Raw genomic sequence first — 25,034 nt, 5'->3', positions numbered from 1 at the left:
GGCAAATAACCCAGTGTGTGCTTTGACTCACCTCACACTGAGAACATCTTGCCCCAAACATGCCCTGAACGTCCTTCACTTTCTGTTTTGGAGTGTCCCTGTCATCATAGACTGCAGCCAACTGTCAAGCACATAAGAACCATCACAGTCTAGAAGTGTCTGTGGGGACTTATTGCCCTGGGCAGCAGGGCACTATCAGAGCCAGTGGATTAAGACATCTCCTTCTCAGTCCCTGGATAGACAACTGGGAGAGACACTCCATAGGGTCCTTGGACTGTCCTGATAAGATTAAGTTCCAGTTGCTCTTTGCCTTTCTTCCCTCTATCATCTTCCCAGGGGCCTCCCTTCCACTCTAAGATCTCCTCCCAAATAAATTATCTATATACACATTCTTGCTTAGGCTCTGCTTTTGGGAGTGTCCTCAGCCAAGTATGTTTCCTTTTAAAATTACAGAATAGTATTCCCTTTCCAGTATTCTGCAGTATTTGCCAGCAATGCTAAACAACTTAAAAGCAAATTCTTATGCAGAGTCTCCAGATAAGAGCCTAGCCTGGATGACACCTAGATCTTGTGAGACTCTAAGCAGAAAACCCAGTGGAACCCACCCAGACTTCTGGTGTTAAGCCACTTATCCTATGTACCTGGTTTCTTCACTGATCTAGAGTTACAGGTATACGCCAAGAGATAGAACCTGTACAGGTTAGATAGTATCGCCCCAAAATTCATGTCCTTTCTGAATTTCAGAATATGACCTTAGAAATAAGGTCACTGCAAATGTCATTAGTTAAAAGGAGGTCATAGTGGAGTAAGGCGGGCCCTTACTCCATCATGATTGGTGTCCCTCTAAGGAGAGCAGACACAGACACTGAGATACACAGGGAGAAGGCCGTGTGAGGACGGAGGCAGACTTTGGAGTGATGTGTCATAAGTGAATGAGTGTTAAAGATTGCTAGCAGTATCAAAGCCTAAGAGAGAGGCATGGACCAGACTCTCCCCTACTGCTCTCAGGAAGAGCATGGCTCCATCTATATCTTCGTTTCAGACTCCTAACTTCCAAAACTGTGAGATAGCAAATCTCTGTTATTGAAAGCCACCCAGTTTGTGTTACTTTGCTATAGCAGCCCTAGGAAACTAATACAGAACATAACAAGTGTCTTTCGTCTCTTTTTATGTGGTTTTTATTCAATTAGTTAAAGCCTGAGGCTCCTATATAACAAAGCCTGGGCTGTATTCTTTAATCCGCGTTTATTTGCTAAAAGGTTGTCTATCATTTTGAGGTTTGAGTGAGATCCTAGGTATGTGTTCTCACCTGTGTGTTCATGAAGATTTCAGCAGGCCATTGAAAGCAGCTCTATTAGAGACTGCTGTATTAGTCAGGGCTCTCAAACCATTGAAATCTATATATTAAATAGATATATAAAAAAGGATTTACTATGGGAATTAGCTCACATGATTGTGAAGGCCAAGAAGTCCCACAGTCTGCTATCTGCAAGCTCAAGAGCCAGGAAAGCAGGTGGTATAATTCAATCTGAGTTCAAAGGCCTGAGAGCCAGGGAAGCCCATGTTGTAACTCTCAGTCCAAGGTTCAAGACCTGAGAACTGGGAGGCCACTGGCATAAGTCTCAGAGTCCAAAGGCCTGAGAACTGAGAGCACCAATGTCTAAGGGCAAGAGAAGATGGATGTCCCAGCTGCAGAAGAGAGAGTGAATTTACCATTCCTCTGCCTTGTTGTTCAATCCCAGCCCTCAAGGGATTGGACAATGCCCACCCATGTTGGACAGGGCAGATCTTCTTTAATCTGTCTACAGATTCCAATACTAACCTCTTCTAGAAACCCTCATATACACACCCAAGAATAATGTTTTACCAACTACCTGCATATCCTTAATCCAGTCAAGTTGACAAATGAAATTAACCATCTCAGCTGCTATATAGCATGACCATTCTGACTGAGGTTGTTGCTGTTGCACATTTTTAAAAACTACCATAATTTTTTTCTGGAACCACATGAGTCATTCATTAATTATCAAAATAATAAATGTTGATAGAAGATAAGCAAGTCCTAATCCACTACCTACGCTTTGCCTTGGCTATGGGGCTTTGGAGGTTTAAGAGGCCAGTTCCAGAAAGGAAAGGCATAAGCCAGTCAATTTCCCTTCAGTCTCAGGAAGGGAATAAAAGAATTTATGATTGTGAAGTGGTGTCATTTGGAATAACATAACCTCAGCATCAGAGAGTGGATACGGAGAGGAAATTGAAAAGAATCTGTGAAACATGAAATAGGCTATATCTTTGAGACATTCTTCTACAGGGCTGCCAAAAAATCCATTGAAAATGCAAATCTGATCCTACAGTACCTCCACGTGAAGCCCTCCAACAATACCACACTACCTTCAGGAGCAACGGCCACACTCCTTAGTTGGTTACTCAAGTCCCTCCATGATCTGTGCCCTCCCTGCTCCACATCCTCCCCTCCCCTCCCCAGCACACACTCTGAGCAATAGCCACACTGGGCTACACACAGGCCCTGAACAGCCGTGCTCCCTGTCTGTGCCTTTGTGCGTGTGTTCCCACACTGACATGCCTCCTCCTCCTCCTCCCTCCTCTCCTACTGTACTGCCGACCCCTTCCCTGGCCCACCCACCCAGAAGTGGTCCTCTCTAGCCTCAGGGCCCTGCTGGGCCAGTGCAGGTCTCTAGTCTGTACGTATCCCCATCTTAGGCAAGACTGTTTCATGGCTGACTCTCTACTATGGGAGAGGTCCTTTATCAGGGACTGTGGCCCAGTGAGCCCCATACTGGCGGTGCTGGCACAGGGCCTAGCGATGTTGGCTGATTAAAAGACACAAAGTGGAGCCCCAACTGCCCTTCCAGAGTCGTGATAGAGCTGAGCGACAGCTTGGAGTCTGCATGGCAGAAAGTTGTGGAGGCAGATAAAACCTCATAATACATGTTGAGTGAGACATGGCTATATAACTTTTTAAACTAAAAAGGAAAAGACTAACTACCGTGTTTCCTGGGAAATAAGACCTACCCATAAAATAAGCCCTAGCAGGATTTCTAAGCATTTGTGCAATAGAAGCCCTACCCCGAAAATAAGACCGAGTGATGGGAATGGCTACACAGCATATCTGCACAACCCATGCATTTCGTCGCAGAGCAGTAAAGAAGACAAGCAGCCCTTCTCATCTGCCCCATGGTGACAGCTACTATCCCAGAGGTGCCCGGAAATGTGTGGGCAGCCCCCCCAACAAGGTCACTCCCCCTGTCAGGTCCCGGCCATCCTGTGTGTGCTGCAAGCTGAGGCTTTGAGGGCAGTCTCCTCAGTGAAGTGAGGAGCAGGACGCTCCGCTTTAGGTATTGTGTGTCCCCAGGGGGAAGAAGGAAAGCTGTGGCTGCCATTTTACTATGATGATGTTCCAGAAGAAGATGACTTAACTATATTTGAATAAATGTAGATTGTTGTACCATACTTAAAATATATATATATCCCCTGAAAATAAGCCCTAGGGTGTCTTCTTGAGGAAAAATAAATACAAGACCCTGTCTTACTTTCGGGAAACACGGTAGTGTGAACACACAACCTCAAAAGGCATCCATTTTCCAGGTTTGTGACTCTCATGCCCACCCACAGTAGCCAGAGTTGTATTCCCACTATTATTTTCTAGAAAAAGGAAACAGGACTCGTTGGCAGACGACTGAGTACCTGGCACAGGAAAAACCATGCTGGGGCTGGGCTTAACAATGACAGGAAATGAGGATGCTTTGGGGATGTGAAGGGAGGGCCTCCCACTAGTGAGGGACAGAAACCAGAATAATAATTATATTTAATTAGAACAACTTAAGCCAGTGAAAGGTCATGAGTTCATAAAATAATTAGAAGAGTTGATATTATGTAATAAAACAGTAGCTGTAATATTTTTTAAAAGATGAACATAATAGGATTAAAAGAAGTTTATGTACATTTCTATACATACCAGAATATTAATGTAAATACATTTTTCTCCTAATTATATGTTCATTAGAAAGCTTATTTATAGATGTATATCTGTAAAAATGTACATAGATGTCTTTTCTATTGAAGTAAACAGAGAAGAAAGAACAAAATAATGTGGTCAGGGTAGACATATATAATCTGAAAAGTTTGAAAATATGGCTTAATAATTCTTCCATGAAGAACGAAGTTTAAAACCAATAGTTGAGCTAGTTTAAGATGTTTTAAAGGGAAATTGCCTGTGAGGAATTTTTCTAGATTAAGAGTGAAGTTAAAAAAGAAAAACAATTTAAATATAGGCATACTTCCTTTTATTGTGCTTCACTTTCTTATGCTTTGCAGATACTGTATTGTTTACAAATCAAAGTTTTGTGGCAACCCTGCATGGAGCAAGTCTGTTGGCACCATTTTTCCAATACAACTGTGTCACATTTTGGTAATTCTCACAATATTTCAATTTTTTTCATTATTATTATATCTGTATGGCGATCTATGATCTTATTGATGTTACTATTGTAATTGTTTGGGGCCACCACAAACTGGGCCTAATAAGATGGTGAACTTAACCACTAAATGTTATGTGTATAACTGCTCCACTGACCAACCATTTCCCATCTCCCTTCCTCTTCTGGGCCTCCCTATTCTCTGAGACACAACAATATTGAAATTAAGCCAATTAATAACCCCATAATGGTCTCTGAGTGTTCAAGTGCAAGGAAGAGTTCACATCTCTCACTTTAAATCAAAAGCTAGAAATGATTAAACTTAGTGAGGAAGGTGTGTCTAAAGCTGAGATAAGCCAAAAGCTGGGCTTCTTATGTCAAAATAGTTAGTCAAAATAAAAACAAAATAGGAGGTATGAATTTACCAGACTTCAAACTATACTACAAGGCTATAGTCATTAAAACAGCTTTTTACTGGCACAAGAACAGGGACATTGACCAGTGGAACAGAACAGAGAACGCAGATATAAAACCATCCTTATATAGTCAACTAATCTTCGACAAAGGAGACAAAAACATGCACTGGGGAAAAGAATCCTTATTCAATAAATGGTTCTGGGAACACTGGATAGCCACATGCAGAAGATTGAAACAAGACCCACACCTTTCACCTCTCACAAAAATCAACTCATGCTGGGTAACAGAATTGAACCTTAGGTGTGAAACTATTAGAATTCTAGAGAAAAATGTTGGAAACACTCTTCTAGACATTGGCCTAGGCAAAGAATTTATGAAGAAGACCCCAAAAGCAATCACAACAGCAACAAAAATAAACAAATGGGACCTGATCAAATTAAAAAGCTTCTGCACAGCCAAAGAAACTGTCAAGAGAGCAAACAGACAACCCACAGAATGGGAGAAAAGTTTTGCAAGCAACAGATATGATAAAGGGCTGATAACTAGAATCTATTTAGAACTCAGGAAAATCAGCAAGAAAAAAATCAAACAACCCTATCAAAAAATGGGCAAAGGACTTGAACAGAAACTTCTCAAAAGAAGACAGAATAATGGCCAACAAACATATGAAAAAATGTTCAACATCTCTAATCATCAGGGAAATGCAAATCAAAACCATAATGAGATATCACTTAACTCCAGTGAGAATGGCCTGTATCAAAAAGTCCCCAAACAACAAATGCTGGTGTGGATGCGAAGAGAGAGGAACACTCCTACACTGCTGGTGGGACTGCAAACTAGTTCAAGCTCTGTGGAAAGCAATATGGAGATACCTCAAAGCGATACAAGTAGATCTACCATTTGCTCCAGCAATTCCACTACTGGGCATCTACCCAAATAATCAAAATCACTTTATGAAAAAGACACCTGCTCTCGAATGTTTATAGCAGCACAATTCACAACTGCAAAGCTATGGAAACAACCCAAGTGCCCATCAATTCATGAGTGAATTAATAAAATGTGGTATATGTATACCATGTAATACTACACAGCTTTAAGAAACAATGGTGATATAGCACCTCTTGTATATTCCTGGATACAGCTGGAACCCATTCTACTAAGTATCTCAAGGATGGAAAAACAAGCACCACAGGTACTTACCAGCAAATTGGTATTAATGGATCAACACCTAAGTGGACATATAGGAGTAACATTTATCAGGTGTCGGGAGGGTGGAGGAGGGGATGGGTATACACAAACATAATAAGTGAGATGTGCAATGTTTGGGGGATGGACACGCTTGAAGCTCTTACTCAAGGGGGGAGAGGGGCATGGGCAACATATGTAACCTTAGCACTTGTACCCCCATAATATGCTAATAAATAAATAAATAAATAATAGTTAGCCAAGTTGTTAATGCAAAGGAAAATTTCTTGAAGGAAATTAAAGTGCTACTCTAGTGAATGCATGAATGACAAGAAAGCAAAACAGCCTTCTTGCTGACATGGTGAAAGTTTAAGAGGTTTGGACAGAAGACCAAACTAGCCACAACATTCCCCTAAACCAAAACTTAATCCAGAACAAGGCCCAAACTCTCTTTAGTCTGTGACAGTTGAGAGAAGTGAGGATGCTGTAGAAGAAAAGTTGAAGTGGGCAGAGGTTTAAGGAAAGAAGCTGTTTCCATAGCATAAAAGTACAAGGTGAAGTAGCAAGGGCTGATGTAGAAGCTCCAACAGGTTATACAGAAGATCTGGGTAAGATCATTGATGACGCTGGCTACACTAAACAGATTTTCAATGTAGATGAAATAGGCTTCTACTGGAAGAAGATGCCATCTAGGACTCTCATAGCTTGAGTGGAGAAGTCAATCCCTGGCTTCAAAGCTTCAAAGGACAGGCTGACTCTCTTGTTAGCAGCTAATGCAGCAGGCAACTTTAAGTTGAGCCAATGCTCATCCACCAGTCTGAAAATCCTAGGGTCTTTATGAATTATGCTAATCCTACTCTGCCTGTGCTCTATAAATGCAACAACAAAGCCTGGATGACAGCATATCTATTTACAGTATGGTTTACCGAATATTTTAAGCCTGCCATTGAGATGTACTCTCAGAAAAAAGTTTCCTTTTAAAGTACTACTGCTGTCTGGATGCAGTGGTTCAAGTCTCTAATCCCAGAACTTTGGGAGTCTGAGGTGGAAGGATCTCTTGAGGCCAGGAGTTTGAGATTACAGTGAGCTATGATGAAACCACTGCACTTCAGCTTGGGCAGTAGAGCAAGAAAGGGTTATTACTCATTGACAATGGACCTGGTCACCCAAAAACTCTGATGATTTATAAGGAGATTAATGTTTTCATAATGCCTGCTAACACAAGCATTCAGCGGCCCATGGGGCAGGGAGTAATTTTGATTTTCAAGTCTTATGATTTAAGAAATACAAAGCTATAGCTGCCACAGGTAGCAATTCCTCTGATGGATCTGGGCAACATAAATTGAAAACCTTCTAGATGGCTTCACCATTCTAGATGTCATTAAGAATGTGATTCATGGAAGGAGGTCAAAATAACAGGAGTTTGGAAGAAGTTGATTCCAACTTTCATGGATGACTTTGAGGAGTTCAAGGCTTCAGTGGAGGAAATCACTGCAGATGTGGTGGAAATAGCAAGAGAACTAGAATTAGAAGTGGAGCCTAAGGCCAAGTACAGTGGCTCACACCTGTAATCCTAGCACTTTGGGAGGCCAAGGCAGGAGGATTACTTGAAGCCAGAAGTTCAAGACCAGCAGGAGCAAGAGCGAGACCCCATTTCTACAAAAAACAGAAAAATTAGCCAGGTGTCGTAGCACGTGCCTATAGTCTCAGCTATTCAGGAGGCTGAAGCAGGAGGATTAGTCAAGCCAGGGAGTTTGAGGTTGCTGTGAGCTCTGATGATGCCACTGCACTCTAGCATGGACAACAGAGCAAGACTGTCAAAGAAAAAAAAATGGACCTGAAGATGTGGCTGAATTGTTAAAATCTCGTGAAAAAACTTGAGCAGTTTTGAGGAGTTGCTTCTTAAGGACGAGCAAAGAACACGAGTCCTTGAGATGGAATCTACTCCTGGTGAAGATTCTGTGAACATCGTTGAAATGACAACAAAGGATTTAGAATATTCACATCTAATGGGTGTGGTGCACATGGTTTGGGATGGGCATGCTTGTAGCTCTGAGTTGGGTGGTGCAAATGCAATGTATGTAACCTAAACGTTTATACCTCCGTAAAAATTTTGAAAGAAAAAAATAGAATACTAGGTAAATTTAGTTGATAAAGCAGCAGCAGGGTTTGAGAGGACTGACTCCAATTTTGAAAGAAGTTCTGTGGATAAAATGCTATCAAACAGCATCACATGCTACAGACAAATATTTCATGAAAGAGTCGATTGATGCAGCAAACTTCATTGTTGTCTTATTGTAAGAAATTGCGACAGCCACCCTAACCTTCAGCAACCACCACCCTGCTCAGTCAGCAGCCATCAACATCATGACAAGACCCTCTACCAGCAAAAAAAAAAAAAGATTACAATTCACTGAAGGCTCAGATAATCCTTAGCCATTTTTAGCAATAATAAAGTTTTAAATTAAGGTATACACATTTGCTTTTTTAGACATCATGCTATTGCACACTTTATAGACTACAGTATAGTATGAACATAACTTTTTAAAATTTCAGAATATTATGGGGGTGCAAACATTTTGGTTACATATATTGCCTTTGCACCATCAAAACCAGAGCTACATAACTATTACATGCACTGAGACACAGAAAAATTTGTCAGGCTAAATTTATTGCAATATTGGCTTTATTGCAGTGGTCTGGGACCAAACTTGCAGCACCTCTGAGGTATACCTATAGTTTTTGTTTTATTACTTCTAAGTAGATATGATTCACTTACTGGAAGTTCTTAGAAGACCTGACTCAACAAATATGAAAATTTTACAGCATTTTTTGTAAGACTGGATACAAAACACTCTCATATATGCAGACAAATTTTTGTCTTTTTCAAGGTAGTCATATGTGAAAGTTGTGTGTTCACAGCAATGCTATCATTAAAATATTGTTAGATCATTAATTTGGAAATTTGGAAATTACCTCTTGTGTTAGTCTCTTTTGTCTTGCTATAAAGGAAATATTGTACTTGAGGCTGCGTAAAGAATAGAGGTTTGTTCTCACGGTTCTGCCAACTATACAAGAAGTATGGCACCGGCATCTTCTTCTGGCGAGGGCCTCAGGGAGCTTCCAATAAAGGTGGAAGGTGAAGGGGGAGCAGGTGTCTCCTGGTGAGAGAAGGAACAAGAGAGGAGGGGTGCTATGTGCTTTTAAACAACCAGATCTCAAGTGAATTAACAGAGTGAGAGCTCAATCTACCACAGGGACCGCACCAAACCATGAAGGATCCACCCCTGTGACCCAAACACCTCCCACTTGGCCCCACCTCCAACACTGGAGACCAAATTTCAACATGAAATTTGGAGGGGACAAATATCCAAACCATATCACCTCTAGAGCTAATTTATAATTTTTAGGAATGTAAGTTCCATATCTTTTCTATTTTCTTTCTTTTCTCTTTTTCCTCTCTCCCTTCCTTCTTTTCTTTCCTTCTTTCTTTTTTTATTGTTGAAAATGGCATTACTCTTTCCCCTTGCAAAACACATGCATCAAAGACAGGACATAGCCGTCATCACAGTCATCCAGTAGGTGGTAGCTAGTGCTGAAAACTTTTTTATTAATTTTTTAAAATTTCAGCATATTACGGAGGTACAAATGTTTAGTTACATATATTGCCCTTGCCCCACCCGACTCAGAGCTTCAAGTGTTTCCATCCCCTAGAGGGTGCACACCGCACCCATTAGGGGTGAAAATATGCATCCTCTCCTCCCCACTCCCACCTGCCTGACACCCAACGAATGTTATTACTATATGTGCACTTAAGTGTTGATCAGTTAATACCAATTTGATGATGAGTACATGTGGTGCTTGTTTTTCCATTCTTGTGATACTTCACTTAGTAGAATGGGTTCCAGCTCTATCCAGGATAATACAATAGGTGCTAAATCACCATTGTTTTTTGTGGCTGAGTAGAACTCCATGGTATACATACACTATATTTTATTAATCCACTCATGTATTGATGGGCACTTGGGTTGTTTCCACATCGTTGCAATTGTGAATTGTACTGCTATAAATATTTGAGTGCAGATGTCTTTTTTATAGACTGTCTTTTGTTCTTTTAGGTAGATGTCCAGTAATGGCATTGCTGGATCAAATAGTAGTTCTACTTGTATTTCTTTGAGGTATCTCCATATTGCTTTCCACAGAGGTTGTACTAGTTTGCAGTCCCACCAGCAGTGTAGGAGTGTTCCTATCTCTCTGTAACCATGCCAACATTTATTGTTTTGGGACTAGTGCTGAGAACTTCTAATGATTATCTCTAAATAGCCCACCCATTATCTTGAGATACCTGGGACTACCCTGGCTTCCATCCTTCCCAAGACCTGGTAGTTCAACTCTTTCTTCAATCATCTTTCTTTATTTCTCTTTCTTTTGCTTTAGTCTTAGCAGTTTGCAACCATAGAATCATAACTAAAACAACCAGCTTAATTGCCAAATTGGGCTTACCTCTGATAGATGACAAGTCTTAGGATCAGAGAGAAAAAATGAGTTGGGCACATGGATATCCCACAGCAGAACTGGATCTAGAACTCAGAACTAATCACTCCAGATCAAAGATTTTTCTCTTACATCACACTGTCCCTTAGATTCAACATCTCAACCTCAGATGCACTCAACTGCTAAACACAAAGACATTAATCTGCGTAAGCTCTGTGACTCAATTCAGCCTTTTGGAAATGGTACAGCATAAAAGCACCAGGAAAAGGATGAGAAGAATAAGTAGCAGAGGAGATGGCAAGTTTACAAAAGGCAATGCTACTGAGGACTTCTCAACCTCCAGGCGAAGGCACCTAGGGACAGCTCTGGAACCTCCTTCTCTGTTTCCCTAGGCAGCTCCCAATCTCCTATTTTGTTATGAGAATGTAATTTACTCTACACTTATATATTTTAATTGTTAACATAATGCATGCACATAAGTTCAAACAGCTTAAAACTATGAAAAGCAAACTGTTCTCGCAACTCTGAAGCTCCTGCATCCGTCTCTACATTCTGTTCCCTGGGGGTCTGGCCTTTCATCATAGCTGTCCTCTCAAAGGCCTGTGCTACTGTTCTGCACACATTTTTATGAAGAATCCTTGGAGACAGTGCTTTTGAGCAGAGTGGTGGCTGAAAGCTTGGTGAGAATGGACTGAGGAGAGAATGCCAGGTAAGGAAACAGGGGAGACAAATATAGACAGATCTTTCAAGGAGTTCACTGTAGAGGAGAGCAAAAGAGAGGAGCCTAGAAAATAATTATGATTTGCTTAGTGAACACTTGAGATGATTCATTTCTTTTTTCTGTTAATACCAGGGTAAGAAAAGGACTTGTTCTCCTGTGCCTTGTACATTAATATCTAAGTTACAAGCAAAAATGGAAATGGCATTTGTAATTTGACTAAAATATGCTCAGCTTTTGAAATTATGCTTGCATCTTCAAAGACATTTTATGAATTTCATTGGATTGTAAAGAGTGGTCTCAATTTTTTAAGATTTTGAGTATGGTATTTCCAAAGGAAGATACAGGTTGAACATCCCTAACCTGAAAATCCAAAATCTGAAATTTTTGAATGCTGATATGATGCCAAAATTCCACATCTGACCTCATGTGATGGTTGTAGTCAAAACTTTGTCTCATGCACACAATTATTACAAATGTTACCTTTAGGCTATGTATATAAGGTACATATGAAACAAATGAATTTCATGCTTACACTTGGGTCCCATCCCCAAGACTCATTATGTATATCCAAATATTCCAAAATCAGAAAAAAATCCCAAATCAAAAACACTTCCCGTCCCAAGCATTTCGGATAAGGGGTGCTCAACCTTCCCAAGGTGAATGTGGAGAAACTACAGTACAGGCTGGTTTCCATTATACCTCCTTTGCTGCCATCTAGTGACAGTTTTATGTAATGTAAAATGTCAAAAGCCCATGTCTTCATGGGACTATTTCCTTTGCCTGTCCATTGCTCTAACTGGGCTGGAAATGCTTCCAGTAGAGCCTGCAGATTTAATGTGCTGGTCTGCATCGGTGGTGGTACTCAATCTCCTCAGGAAAACCTACTGAACTTGACTCTGGGTCCTGTAGGAAGCGAGGCAAGCTGACCTCTGAAAATGACAAGTGTGGTCCAACTACAGCACAAGCAAAAAGTCATTAGGGCATCGTGAAAAAAGCCAGCCCATTATCGAACAAATATACATTTACATTGCAGCCAAATAAATTATAGTGAGAAATGAGTCTTTTCCATAAATATGTGCTGTCATATGTATACATTATTTCATAGTTTTGGCACTATATCTTTGGGAGCAATCCCTAGAAGCATAATTTTTGGATCAAAGGGTAAATGCATAAATAAATCTTCTAGATAGTGCCAAATGCCTCCCTCAGTAGGGGTTGCACCATTTTGTACACCCCTTCAGTGTATGAGTCTGGCTGGTTCTCCACAGCCTTAGGCATGGCAGATTTTACACTTCTGCACTTTTGTTACATAAAAATTGATGTCATTGTAGTGCTAGCTTGTTTCTCTTATTGTTTCAGTCAAGGTCCAGCCAGGAAAAGAGAAACCAGACCAATTATTTTAATAGATAAAATTGAATAAAGGTACTATAAAAGATTAAACACAAATTGGTGGACCAAACAAGCAGAAGAAAGCATGGAAATAATAGAGAGATAGTATTAGGAAGTAGAGTGATACATTACATAAGTTAGTTGGTACTATAAACTTGGGCCCATTTCTGAAATGCTCTATAATTTAATCAATAGCAACATTTATTACAAAGATAATTCATAAAAAGCAATTTACAACTAAGTCAATTCATGTATAGTGATGCAAAAGCTCTAAATAAAATACTATTAGATATTATAACATTAGAATTATAAAATGCCATTACTTAGTAGGAATATATTGTAAAATTTATTTTGATACCATTACCAACTATTAGGATCAAAGCAGAAAAAAATTATCATCTCATAAAATAACAATAAGTTTAATCTTGCTTGTATTCAAAGAAATGCAATGTTTCCAAGCAATAGTGCTGTTTGTACCTGGTTTTACTATAAGAAATGCAACTATGAATTGTATTTTTGTAGTTCTTGTCTCTTATCATTCAGCTGTTAAATTTATCCATTTCAAACTGGAGTGGATTATTTTGTACCCTTTCTGGAAAAACAAAAAACAAAAACAAGAAAAACAAAAAAGTAATTACTTTACCAGATAAGTAATAGTGCTTTATCTAAAAACAACAGAAAAGAATCTCTGGGTTGAGTTTTTCTACAGAACTCTGAATTTAACAAGTAGCCCATTACAGTTTTCCCTAAATAAAATTAAAACAGATAGTTCCCAAGTCACTAGGGTGATGAAAAATAGAGTGTCAATCCCATTTTGAAATCCCCGTAACATCTCTAGGGTTACATTACCATCTACAGCACTCACGTGGGACCTGGAAATCAGTTCATGAGGACTGCGATGGGAGGTTCACTTGTCCAAGCTGGTCTGTCCATTTGAACCAAAGAGGGGCCGGGGACAGGAGGTTCTTGCTCTTGGAGGGGAGTCCTCCTGGCACCCACTTACGACTGGCCCAGCCACACTCTCCCTCTGCCAGCCAGAGGGATGCTTATCCCTTTCTCCAGGTCTGAAGAAGGAATATCAGCCTCAGGACTGATTTCAGATTCCGGAAGTGATGTCATAGTACATTCCAGCCTTCCGTGAGTGGACTTTTAACCCAGAGCCACAGATTCACAGGACACGAATACAACACAAACAAGTTTAATGCTGCCTTTAAGGCCCAGTAAGGAAGTGGTGGGTCCCTAGGGAAAAAAAAAAAGGGAGAGGAAGTACTACCATTTCTTGCCACTTGCCACTACAGACAGGATGCTGGGTGAACAGAAAGGGAATGTGGGGAAGCAGTGTTTCCCAACTCTGGATCCTCACAAAGCTGACTTTTCTCTTCAGGCTGCTCAAAGGATAGAGTTGTTGATGACTGGGTCCTGAGAGGACAGAAACAGCAGGATGGGTGTACTGGTCAGGACAGGCTGGGTGGCACATACTGTGGCATCAAATCTACTCTGAATCTCAGTGGCCTAACTCAGCAGTTCATTTCTCACTCATAGATGTCCAAAGCAGGTTGGCAAGGGGCTCAGGAACTACCTAGAACATCCGCTCCACTATGCCTGGGTAGGAACATGAAGAATCACACCACAGCTTTAAAAAGCATTATTAAGTCAAATGGAGAACTAGTCGTTTCTCACCCTGTAAAAGTACCAGGAAATGTGGGGGAGCACTTGGGTATTTGCTCACCAAATATCCCTTTCCTTCTTCCACACAGAACATATTCATATTCCTTTTCTCCAAGGAAGACAACTTCAAATCCCATACAGTTACCACTGCAATCTGAAAATCCAAGATCTCTGGGTTGTCTCTAGATGTGCCTGACTCTGTCTCCCATTAGTTCAGAGCCCTCTTAACCCAAAAGAGCCTGTAACTGTGCTCCTCTCCACGTCCCCAAATATGGTGAAGGAACAGAGTAATGCACCACCATGCTCAATATTGAGTAAGAAGCAATATTGAATAAGAAACATACCCTGATCTGTGGCAATTCTGGTGTCCTGAAAGACATACTGCTTAATTATTTTGAATAGCACTCTTGTGAGACAGCACTGTGGTTGCTGCCAAAATGGGCAAATTCATGAATTTAAGAGTGAAGTTGGTCCTAGTCAGAAACTACTCCAGACACAAAATTAGTAAAATAATATCAATGGTACACCCTCAAAAGAGCCCCATATCCATGACCCTGCCAATGAGTGACGTGGCTATGAGTAACAAAGCAGTTAAAGATCAAGTCTTCTGTAAACGACAACTGCAATCACCTTATACTTACAAAACACTTTGTGAATATCTTGTTGAATAAAATCTGTCAACAAGGCCACCTTCTATGACCCTGCACTCATATGCAAGGCCAAGAGGGAGGCAAAGTTCAAGACTGAGGAATCAAAAACATGCAAAACAAGTGATTCTTCCAAAAGCTTTTAGATTTACTGTCTAAATCATTAAAACAATTTCTCAGAAAAAAGAAACAAACAAAAGGTAGTAGTATGCAAAATATTTATTTTTATGAATGTGTCATTAATACAGCAGGAACTAATACGATTATAAAAGATACAAAAAAATCAGATGAATGTTAGCATTCAATAGAAATTAAAACCTGAGCTGAAGGCTGATCAGAATGTCTGACACCTGGCACCATTCTGATGGACGTTAAGAAACATGATTGCTAGACTTCTTAAACGATTCATGAAATGAAGAAAAAGTTAAATTTCAAAGAAGCTACAATGTACTGACACATTAAATCACTTATGCTGCTGACAAACATTTAAGATAAGCAGGGTTATCTAAAGCTCACAGTCTTGAAGGCAGGGAGATATGTAAATTGTAGATTTTTAATTAGCAAAAAACAAGCTGATATTTTTGTTGGTAAAATATGGTTTGTTTATTCATGTGTATCTAAAAGGCTGGCTCAGTTTGCCAGAGCACAAAGGAATGCCAAGAGGTCAAGGGCATGGGGATGGATCAACATAAATCCATCCCAATTTCTGGAAAACCAGACACAGCAGTAAAGTATTAGTAGGAACAGGAGACTTGAGGTTCAATTCAGTTCTCACTTTGGATTCTGTAGTATCTCTTACTATGAAGTTGGTAAAAACAAAACAAAACAAAACTTCCTACTCCTTTAATTAATAACTATCCATAGCAGAAAGGAAGAAACAAAAGAAAGCTAACATAGAGTTATGGGCCTTGATTAAAAATCTGTGAACTTGAATACATTTTAATATGTTGAATCTTGAGTCATACTTATAAACCAATGGTTAATATACTATAAAATTTTACAAACATAAAATCTCATCAGTTGTAGAACTTCAAAACTAATGGAATTAATTTCTTCTCCCTTTTATTTTTCTTTCCACAAAATGTCCTAAAATTGAGTAATCATCAGCATGCCTGCACTTTCACAAATTTGTCATTAAAACATGATGGTTTTTGTCAAAATAATGCAGGAAGCAATTTCAAATGAGGGCAAGGATCTTACATAATCTTAAAACATATTTTTAGTTCTTTGTGCTCCATGTGACATAAAAAAGAAATGAGGGCAGCTCGACTCCTATAGTTTCTTTCAGTCTAATAATGTCAATAAATTCCCAATGTCTCCATGCTAGGAAAGGATCCAGTATTTAAGTGCTCTACTCTAAAGCATCTAAATTAGATTGCTTTTATTTGTTACTACCTTTTTTTTTTTTTTTTTTTAAGGAGGGCTAAAGCAGTGCCCCTTACTTAACGCAGACGAGACACTGATTTCCTTCCTGTACCAGCTTTCCAAGAAGATAAGTGAGTTTTCGCCCTGATATTTTTACCCCGGGTTTTACGAGGCTTCTCCTCTTTGTGCACCTTCATGTGCTGCCTCAGATGAGAGCTCTGGCTGAAGCATTTGCCACATTCACTGCACTGGTATGGTTTCTCCCCTGTGTGGGTTCTCTGATGTTGAATAAGGTGGGAACTCTGGCTGAAACATCGGCCACATTCATCACACTGATAGGGTTTTTCTCCAGTATGAATTCTCTGGTGCTGAATGAGATTGGAGCTCTGTTTAAATCTTTCTCCACATTCATCACATTTATAGGGCTTTTCCCCAGTATGGATCCGTCGATGCTGAATGAGATTAGAACTCTGAAAGAAACTTTTCCCACAATCAGCACATTTGTAGGATTTCTTTCCAGTATGGATTTTCTGGTGTTGAAAAAGAGTTGAGCTCTGACTGAAGCTCTTTTCACATTCAGTACATTTATAGGGTTTGTCATCCAAGCTTCTTCTCAGTCTACTCAAGCTTGAGTCAAAACGAACAGTCATTCCCCATTTCTGCCGCTGCCGGCCTGTTTTGCGCTTGTTCTCATAGGCTTTTCCTTGGCTTGAGCTCCGAGAAATACCCCCTTTAGGTTTTCCTAACTTCATGGTGAACAGACAAAGTACTTGTAAGTGAGTGTACTGTCTTCTTCTGAACTAATGTTTCATTCTCTAGAGCTACAAAGTTCAGAATTTTTTTGCCTGTAGAAGAAAAAATAAGAAGCAAATTACAGATGACCTGCTAATTACTCAACTTTCATCTTTTTAACCCATGACAGTTGCATTCATGCTTAAAGATGCACTCAATACAAATGCAAACAAAAACAATTCTGGGGGGAAATATCTGCAAAATAATTCCAAAGTTTAAGCTTAGTAAATATCACCAAATTTTTACTGCATTTACTTTTGGAATTTTTGTCTATTGGGATAGGATTAAAAAAAGTGATGAGGTGAAATATAAATATTTTAGGCATTATCAAATGAATATATAATTGTGAAGGATTAAAAAGTAGAGACAATAAAAATCTTAATGGAATAAAAGAAATAACTCCAAAAGACAATCAAAATTTATGTAACAAAATATCATTATGTTTTAGTATTTACTCCCATGTTAAACTTCTACTCACTTACTGATGACTATTTAATTAAGGTGTCCAAATTGGAAAGAAATGACAAATTATATTACTTAATGATATATTCCTGTTTATCTTCATTTGTTTAGCTATTTTATTTCCATAGCTATAGATGACAACTTGGTCTAATTCTGCAGCATAAAGTGTTTTGAAAGTAGGAACTACTCTATAAGGAGTGGTAGGTTTTCTGAGTCTATGAAAAGATGTCTTATTACTTTTTCTAGATTCTAATGATCCATGAAAGAAAATAATTCATTAAAAACCTGAAACAAAAGTATTGTTTTTGGAGAGAGATAAACTCCAAAAAAACTTTTACCAGATGGTAGAATAAAAGCATAGTAGGTGGAATACAAGAAAATGAGAGGAGCAGAAAGTAACTTTACATGTAAAAGTAGGAAGAAATTTTTAAAATTCCCAAATGCTGCAAAATTCAGTACTTCAAAAAGTTGTGTTTATTTATTTATAAGGTTGTCTTGAGTTATTTAAAATAATAGCCTAAACAAACAAAAAATCCCACAAATTCAAAATAGGTGGCAATGTGTGAGAAACTAGGACTGCAAAAGTAATAAAAGTATTGAAACTATTTTCCATTATTTTGTGTCAGGAAGTAGATTTTAAAATAGGAACAATTACCCTGGGTTTCTCTGTATACAAGTATATAAGGCAAATAAATGAAAAAACAAGTAGCATCATTTTCTTGCCTTTCTTTCATCTTACTGTATAATTAAGACTTTAGACCCAAGATTTTATCTGGATATTTAATAATTATACCTACTGTAATATGGTCAGTGTAACAGTAAGCTGCATATGACAGAAAATTACAGAGTGAGCACTACCCATTCCTTAAGCAAATATTTACAGAATGTTAGGTACATGGTATTGGCATTAAAAAATAGCTATAATGACAATTACAAATATTTTTTAAAGCATATGCATTTCTGAAGACCAACTCAGCAGCAGGAAGTGCAGAGAGTATCAAATCCTCCTACGGATGGGGAAATCATACTAACATGTAGCTTATGTGCCAGACATTGTGCTAGTTCTTTAATTCTCAAAATAGCTTTATGCAATTATCTCCATTTTAAGCTAAGGAAAGGAGGGCACAAGGCACACGGGCCGGGTTCCCTGACTGCAGAGCCTGTACTCTCAGTGGCAGAAAGGCCGTTCACGGCGCCAAGTCCAGCACTCCGACGGTGCTCGCATAAGGCCCCAGCAGGCGCGAGCACTGAGGCAAACTCCAGTGCCAGGAGCTACTCGTCCTATAACCCTGGCTAACGGGAATGTGCCTCAGTTTCCTCGTACGTAAAACTAGGATGTGATAAAGCAGCAACAGCATCAGGATGTTAGTAGTTTAGATGAGTCAGTACGTGTAAATCACTCAGCAGCCCCGCGCTGCCTAAGCGTTCGTTCATTACACTAAGTACTTAAGCGCAAGGAGGGAGGACAGACGCTCAAGGCCGGTCCCACCCGCCTCTGGCCCCAACCTCCGGGTCCCGTTAAGGCCTCTTTCCTGCCAAGGCCTCCGCCGGCCGCGGGCCGACCCCGGGCCCGCTCGGCCCTCCGCCCCGCCCGGCGGCCCGGCCAGGACCAGCTCGGAGGTCCGGGTCGCCCGCCTCGCTGCCCAGCTGCCGCCGGCTGGCGCCCGCACGGCCCAGAGCACCCGGCCGCGGGCCCCGCGCGCCCCAGGCCCACTCACCGCGGACGGCAGCCACCTCGCTCCTGGTCGCCGCGCGCGCCGCCGGAAGTGCGGGCCGCGCGTTCGCCCGCGCCGCCGTGGTCGGTCTAGGAACGTGGCGGAACGACCCTCTATGGTCCCAGGCCCTCCTGAAAGAGTTTTTGTTCGTTTTTCATGTTGTTTTGTTTTATCCTCCCGCCCCTCGGAAGGCGTCCCATGACCCCCAGGACCTCAAGACCTGTGGCTGCCTCGGTTTGTGGTCCAGCAGCGGCGTGTCAGGCCTTTTGAAACCAAACACTAGCCTGTCCAACCTGGAAACTACATTTTTTTCCCTACAAATATTGAGCACCTGGTATAAAGAGATACTGTTGGGGAGCCTAAACTGTTCCTGACTTTTTTCACGATGTCACCTTATTTAATTATTACCAAAAAACCGCTGCAAAATGGGAATGATTACACTTAATTTACAGAAAAGGAAACCAAGGCTTAGAGAAGAACTTAGCTCAGGTCCACATTGTGTAAGTGGGGCTTGGACGACCCGGGATTGGAACCGCACTTTTCGGCTCCACAGTCTCTTGGTTTTCGACACACCCCTCTTGTTTCTCCTTAGTAATGATCTCTCTTGGTTCTTTCACCTTACAGGTCCTCCTCCTCAGCGTACCTGGCCGGTGCTCAGGCATCTGACCATCTGACCTGTCCTCTCTGAGCTCGCCTCCCGGCCCCCACCTCCACCCCCACCCCAATTCCTCCAGTCTGATGGCTTCGGATACTATCAATGTGTGATGAAGACTCCTGCGTTTGTAACTCCAGTCTGCTTGTGGCATGCAAATATTGAACTCCAGACTTGTATGTATATCCCATTGATTACTCAGTAGCTGCATTCACATGTGTAGTGGATATCCCAAACCTAACAAATCCCAAAACGAATTCTTGATATTCACCTAACGTGTACTTTCAACAGTCTTCATCCCAGCAATAGACAGCAACTTCATTTTTTCAGTTGCTCAGGCCAAAAACCTTGATGTCATTGTTGTCTCTTGTTTTTTCACCCCAAACCCACATGTGATCCACCTGCAAATTCTGTTAGCTCTATCTTTAAAATATATTCATTATCAAGCTATTTTCAACACTTCCACTGCTATAACCTCTACCAAGCCACCACCATCTCCTGTCTGGATTACTGTATTGGCTTCCTGACTGATTTCCTTACAGTCTACTCCCAGCCTCACAGTAATCCTTTCAAAACCTAAATCAGACCATGTCATTCATTTGTTCAAAACCCTCCAAAGGCTTTCCGTCTTATTAGAGCAAAACCCAACAACCTGACAGTGGCACACAAAGCCTGTCGTGATATGTCTCTTATGTTCTTTATCACGTCTGCAGTGCTTAGAGCATTGCTGAGAGGGTGCCAGACACTCAATAAATATTTTTTGAATGAAGGAATTTTTAAGATGCCTCATTGTTTACGAAATGCCTTTACATCTATCCTCTGATCATTCATCTTTACTGTAGTCTCATGAAGCAGGGATCGTAGGATCTATCTTGCATATCAGTAAAATGAGGTGAGAGAGGGAAACTTGTCTGGTGTGATAAAGTGAGTTGTTGGTGGAGGCTAGACGAAATCAAACGTGTTCCCACTCCAAAGCTGGGGCTTTCTGCTCTGCAGGGAGCTTCCTTGCAGATGGCAAAGCATGGAGCTGAATGAAGTCTGCACAAGGAAGGTCCACTCAATAATCTAGATAATAGCGGGGTTATTGTCAAGATCAGATGAGGTAGTAGTGTAAGGCACTTAGCACAATGCATAACACACAGGAATGTGAGCCGTCACTATGACTTTTACCACTGAATTATTATCACAGGTTGTTAATGCTGGTGGTTGGAGGGTGAGGGTAAAGGGCAATGGCCAGAGACCCAGAGATGGTTTAGGAAGAGTTTAAAGAGCAAAAATGACCTGTTTGGGACTGAGCTCTGTGTACATTAAAATAAAAAGATAATTATGAATTAAAACTCTTTCCATTTCCCATGTAAAGGTGGTTATCTCTTTTTTCTATACCTGAAAATAACTGGGCCAAAGGTAGACAGATTAGAGTATTGGACAAAGAAAGATGAATTTTTAAGGAGAGAGAGAAGAGTCAGGAAATAAAGGGGTTGGGGGCACTCAGTGGATGGACTAGGAGGTAAGGATGGAGAGATTCAGGAAAGTATATGGGGTAAAGAGAAACAGGAAAAAGAGCAAGAGAGAACATAGGCAGGGGTTTATGCCCTCTATTTATTTATTAGTATAATACTAGTTAACACTTACTGAATGCTTATTGTGTGCTGGGCACTGTTTGAAGCACGTGTAGTATCTCATTTTAATACCCCTGTGGGATCATCGTTCTGGGCATGTGTTCTGCCCTTCTGCGATCTGACATCCCTGCCTACTGCGGTGTGACTCCGGGTGCCTCCTGGTGAGCTGTGTGCCCAACCCACTGATGTTGACTTGACCACGTGACTTGCATTGGCCAACTGCACGGGAATGGATGCAAAGTACACACCCTAGAAGCTTCAAGTCACTGTGCTTCCACCAGGATTCTGCTATTTTCCTCTGCCTCAAGAACAGCATGTCCTAAGTAGGGGCTGCTCCTCTGGTCTAGGATCCAGAATGAGAAGACACATGAGGCAGAGCCAGATAAGCCCCCTATAGCCACTCAGTGGTATAACCCTCATATATGAGAGAAATAAATGTTCTTGTTGTAGCACTGAGATTTTTGGTGTATTTGTGACTGCATTAAAGTTGACTGATACACCTCCCAACAACCCTGAGATAGGAACTGTTATTATCTCTGTTTTACAGATGAGGAAACTGAAGCAACAAACTTGCCCAAGTGACACATTTATAAGTGGCATAGCCAGACTTTGAAGCCGCAGAATGTGGCTGCAGAGCCTGTGCTCTTAACCTCTAAATAACAATGTATATCTCCCACGTGGAATTCTAGGTTATTTTTATGTGACTTTAAGTATTGAAAATGGTCACACATGATACTTACAAAACACAAAGGAGAAGGGGGAAGAGAGTGGGGGCACACAGTCTGAGCATCCAATGGTACATTTTTCTGAGGAATCTGGGCCAGGAGAGGCCAGACCTCTTCATGGCTGGGGCATCTCTGGGAAACTACACAACAGAGGCCACTCTGGGCCTGGTGGTATTTGAGAGGTCTGTTCTAGGAAGAAGAGTCTTCTGGGCCAAGAAAAATCCTGGCAAGACAGTTTCCTTTTCCTATGGCTTTTCCTCTGCACCTGTACTTGCTTGCAGACACACACACACACACACACACACACACACACACACACACACAGGCACTGTCTCAACGGGGAGCACTGCTGCCTTGGGTCTGAGTTTGGCAACACTGATCCTCAGGCCAAGTGTAAGAAGTCTGGTTGTATGTGTGGCCCAAGTGCAGTAACAAGAGTGGCTCATCCCCCACGGAGGGGTCTGTTCAGCACAGGGGCTGTGAACAATGGTTCTGTCCACCAAGCCTGAGACTTTGCTTTCTGTTTCCTTTGGACTCTCTGGGAAAGGAAGCCCTGGGAATTCCCATTCCTGGGTCTGAGAAAACATCGCTGTTAAAGCCCAACCAGAAGGGCACAGAGCCCCACCCTGCATAATGTGAGTCTTGGGGCACGTCAGCAGCTGGCTTGCTCCCAGATACCTGCAGCTCTTGGGGCCTGAATATAGTTCTTCCGCCTGGCTGTTTCTACTCTTGGAGCTGCTTGGCTCTAATTGACCGAGCTTCCTCCCTGATCACTGAAGAGGGCTGAGGGCAGGGGGGCTGCTGCCCACCACTGCACCTGACAAGGATATCCCACTGCCACCTCTGCAGCCGCGGAGCATGTGTGTCCTATACACAAGGGGCACATTTTGCATTGCTGGTTCCTCCGCAAATCATCTGGTCAGACTGGATATGCCTTGGGCCTCGTTTCCCTGGGACTGAGGGGCCAGATGTATCCTGGGTGAACGCATGGTTTTATTTTTTTTTATTTTTTTTTTTTTTGAGACAGAGTCTCGCTTTGTTGCCCAGGCTAGAGTGAGTGCCGTGGCGTCAGCCTAGCTCACAGCAACCTCAAACTCCTGGGCTCCAGTGATCCTTCTGCCTCAGCCTCCCGGGTAGCTGGGACTACAGGCATGCGCCACCATGCCCGGCTAATTTTTTATATATATATCAGTTGGCCAATTAATTCTTTCTATTTATAGTAGAGACGGGGTCTCGCTCTTGCTCAGGCTGGTTTCGAACTCCTGACCTTGAGCAATCCGCCCGCCTCGGCCTCCCAAGAGCTAGGATTACAGGCGTGAGCCACAGCGCCCGGCCTCGCATGGTTTTATTTTGACAGTAGGAAGGTCTTTAGTCCATTTTTTGGTAAACATTTCCAAGCAGGTAGCATATGGTTATCACCACGTAGAAACAAGATGTTTTTTTGATCCCTTCTGGTAATTTGTTCCCAGTAAATAGCCCTGTTTTTCCTGAGTCCAGTTCTTTTGCAATCATGTTGTTTTCATCCTGTGTTGTGTATTACTCTCTTTGGTTTTGAGGCCTGGCTGGAAAGACAGTCCTGTTTTAGGAGAATACTCTCTGATAGGGATATCGCCTTAGCTCTGGCTTCCTTTGTTACCTGAGATGCTAGCTGGCCAAGGAGCATATGAGAAATACCCTAAACTCTATGGAGAAAGAAAACTGGAGCCCTTCACAGAGACCAGCAGGAAACCACAGTGCCTAGATTTTGATATTTGAAGTTGTGGGGTCCAGGCAAGCCTCTGAAAATCAAATATGATATTGATAAAAAGATTTTTGAACCTCTCAGATGACTGCAGAAGTATACCTTTTTCCCTATTCCATGAAACTTATTAGTGATTTTTATGACCTATGATATTCGGAAATTAGTTTTGACAATGTCTATTTTAAAGGTGACACCTACCTAAAAAGGCCTTAAATAATATTGTAATAACTTGCAAAACAGACAACAACAACAAAAAAACAAACACCAAACAAACCTAACAGGCTGGTGCTTACGAAGGCTTCCTGCTCTAATAGCTGCCGGTGTGCTGGGCCCTGTGCTGCTCCCGGCTGGCAGGTGTCTCTCGCCTACAAAGATCGACTCTGGCTCAATCAGCCCTCCACGCAGGGAGGCTCGCTGGCTCTCGGCTTGGTGGGTCCCCTGACCCTCCCCTGGGTTTGGCCTTCTTCTTCTGATGAGGAGACCCCTGAACACAGGGTAGACTGTGGCTCTATCTTTGTCCCTCCAGGGCACAGGCCTGGCACAAGGCAGTCACTCCATTACAGCCAAATAATGGATGGACAGTTGTCCTAGACCCAAGGTGGTAAATAAGGGGTAGGGGTAAAATTACCAGGGAGTACCTGTTTTGTTCACTTTCTACCCTCTCCTATGCCCTGCCTCCATCCCTTTTAAGCCCCTGCCTGGAAGATTCCCAAGGCCTTCCTGATGCTAAGATTTTGAGATTCGGGGTGGCCCTATTGTTTATTGTCTGGGCTACCTGCAGACCACCCCGGTGACTCCCCTGTGTCCCACGACAGCCTCTCCTCAGGCCCCACACTGGCCCAAGGACACGCACAGATAGGAAGGCACTGAGCTGGTGTCAAGAGCAGTGGGCTATGGCTCCTCTGCCAAACAAGGCCCTGGACACACAGTGGGATGAGACTTTCTGAGGTTGGAGCAGGGGGCAGAGGAGACACGCAGAAGGAAAAAGAAACAGAAAGCTTGGTCC

The 25,034-nt window shown here is 41.7% G+C and overlaps 1 protein-coding gene and 1 long non-coding RNA gene across 2 annotated transcripts in view; both read right to left on the bottom strand.

The window, feature by feature from the left end:
- The window catches only part of LOC142875585 (uncharacterized), a 34,390-nt gene extending 24,568 nt beyond the window's left edge, over positions 1-9,822 (bottom strand). Inside the window, exon 1 of the long non-coding RNA XR_012922920.1 lies at positions 9,015-9,822. This is a non-coding gene — a long non-coding RNA (uncharacterized LOC142875585). The remainder of the gene's footprint in view (positions 1-9,014) is intronic.
- Positions 9,823-15,161: 5,339 nt separating this feature from the next.
- Positions 15,162-19,400, bottom strand: LOC105863682 (zinc finger protein 22). The gene is made up of 2 exons (XM_012751095.3): positions 19,295-19,400; positions 15,162-17,167 (listed from the first exon to the last, which is right to left on the bottom strand). Exon 2 carries the CDS (start codon positions 17,072-17,074, stop codon positions 16,400-16,402), a length of 675 nt encoding a protein of 224 aa, XP_012606549.1. The 5' UTR covers positions 17,075-17,167; positions 19,295-19,400; the 3' UTR covers positions 15,162-16,399.
- Between the last annotated feature and the right edge of the window lie 5,634 nt (positions 19,401-25,034).

Source organism: Microcebus murinus, chromosome 14 (assembly GCF_040939455.1).
Source record: "Microcebus murinus isolate Inina chromosome 14, M.murinus_Inina_mat1.0, whole genome shotgun sequence".
Taxonomy (NCBI): Eukaryota; Metazoa; Chordata; class Mammalia; order Primates; family Cheirogaleidae; genus Microcebus; species Microcebus murinus.
Note: the sequence above shows the minus strand (reverse complement) of the source record. Positions and strands in the feature narration are given on the sequence as shown.

What these genes read in the sequence shown, in the direction of transcription:
- LOC105863682 (XM_012751095.3), bottom strand. Translation starts at nt 17,074, where the DNA reads ATGAAGTTAGGAAAACCTAAAGGGGGTATTTCTCGGAGCTCAAGCCAA.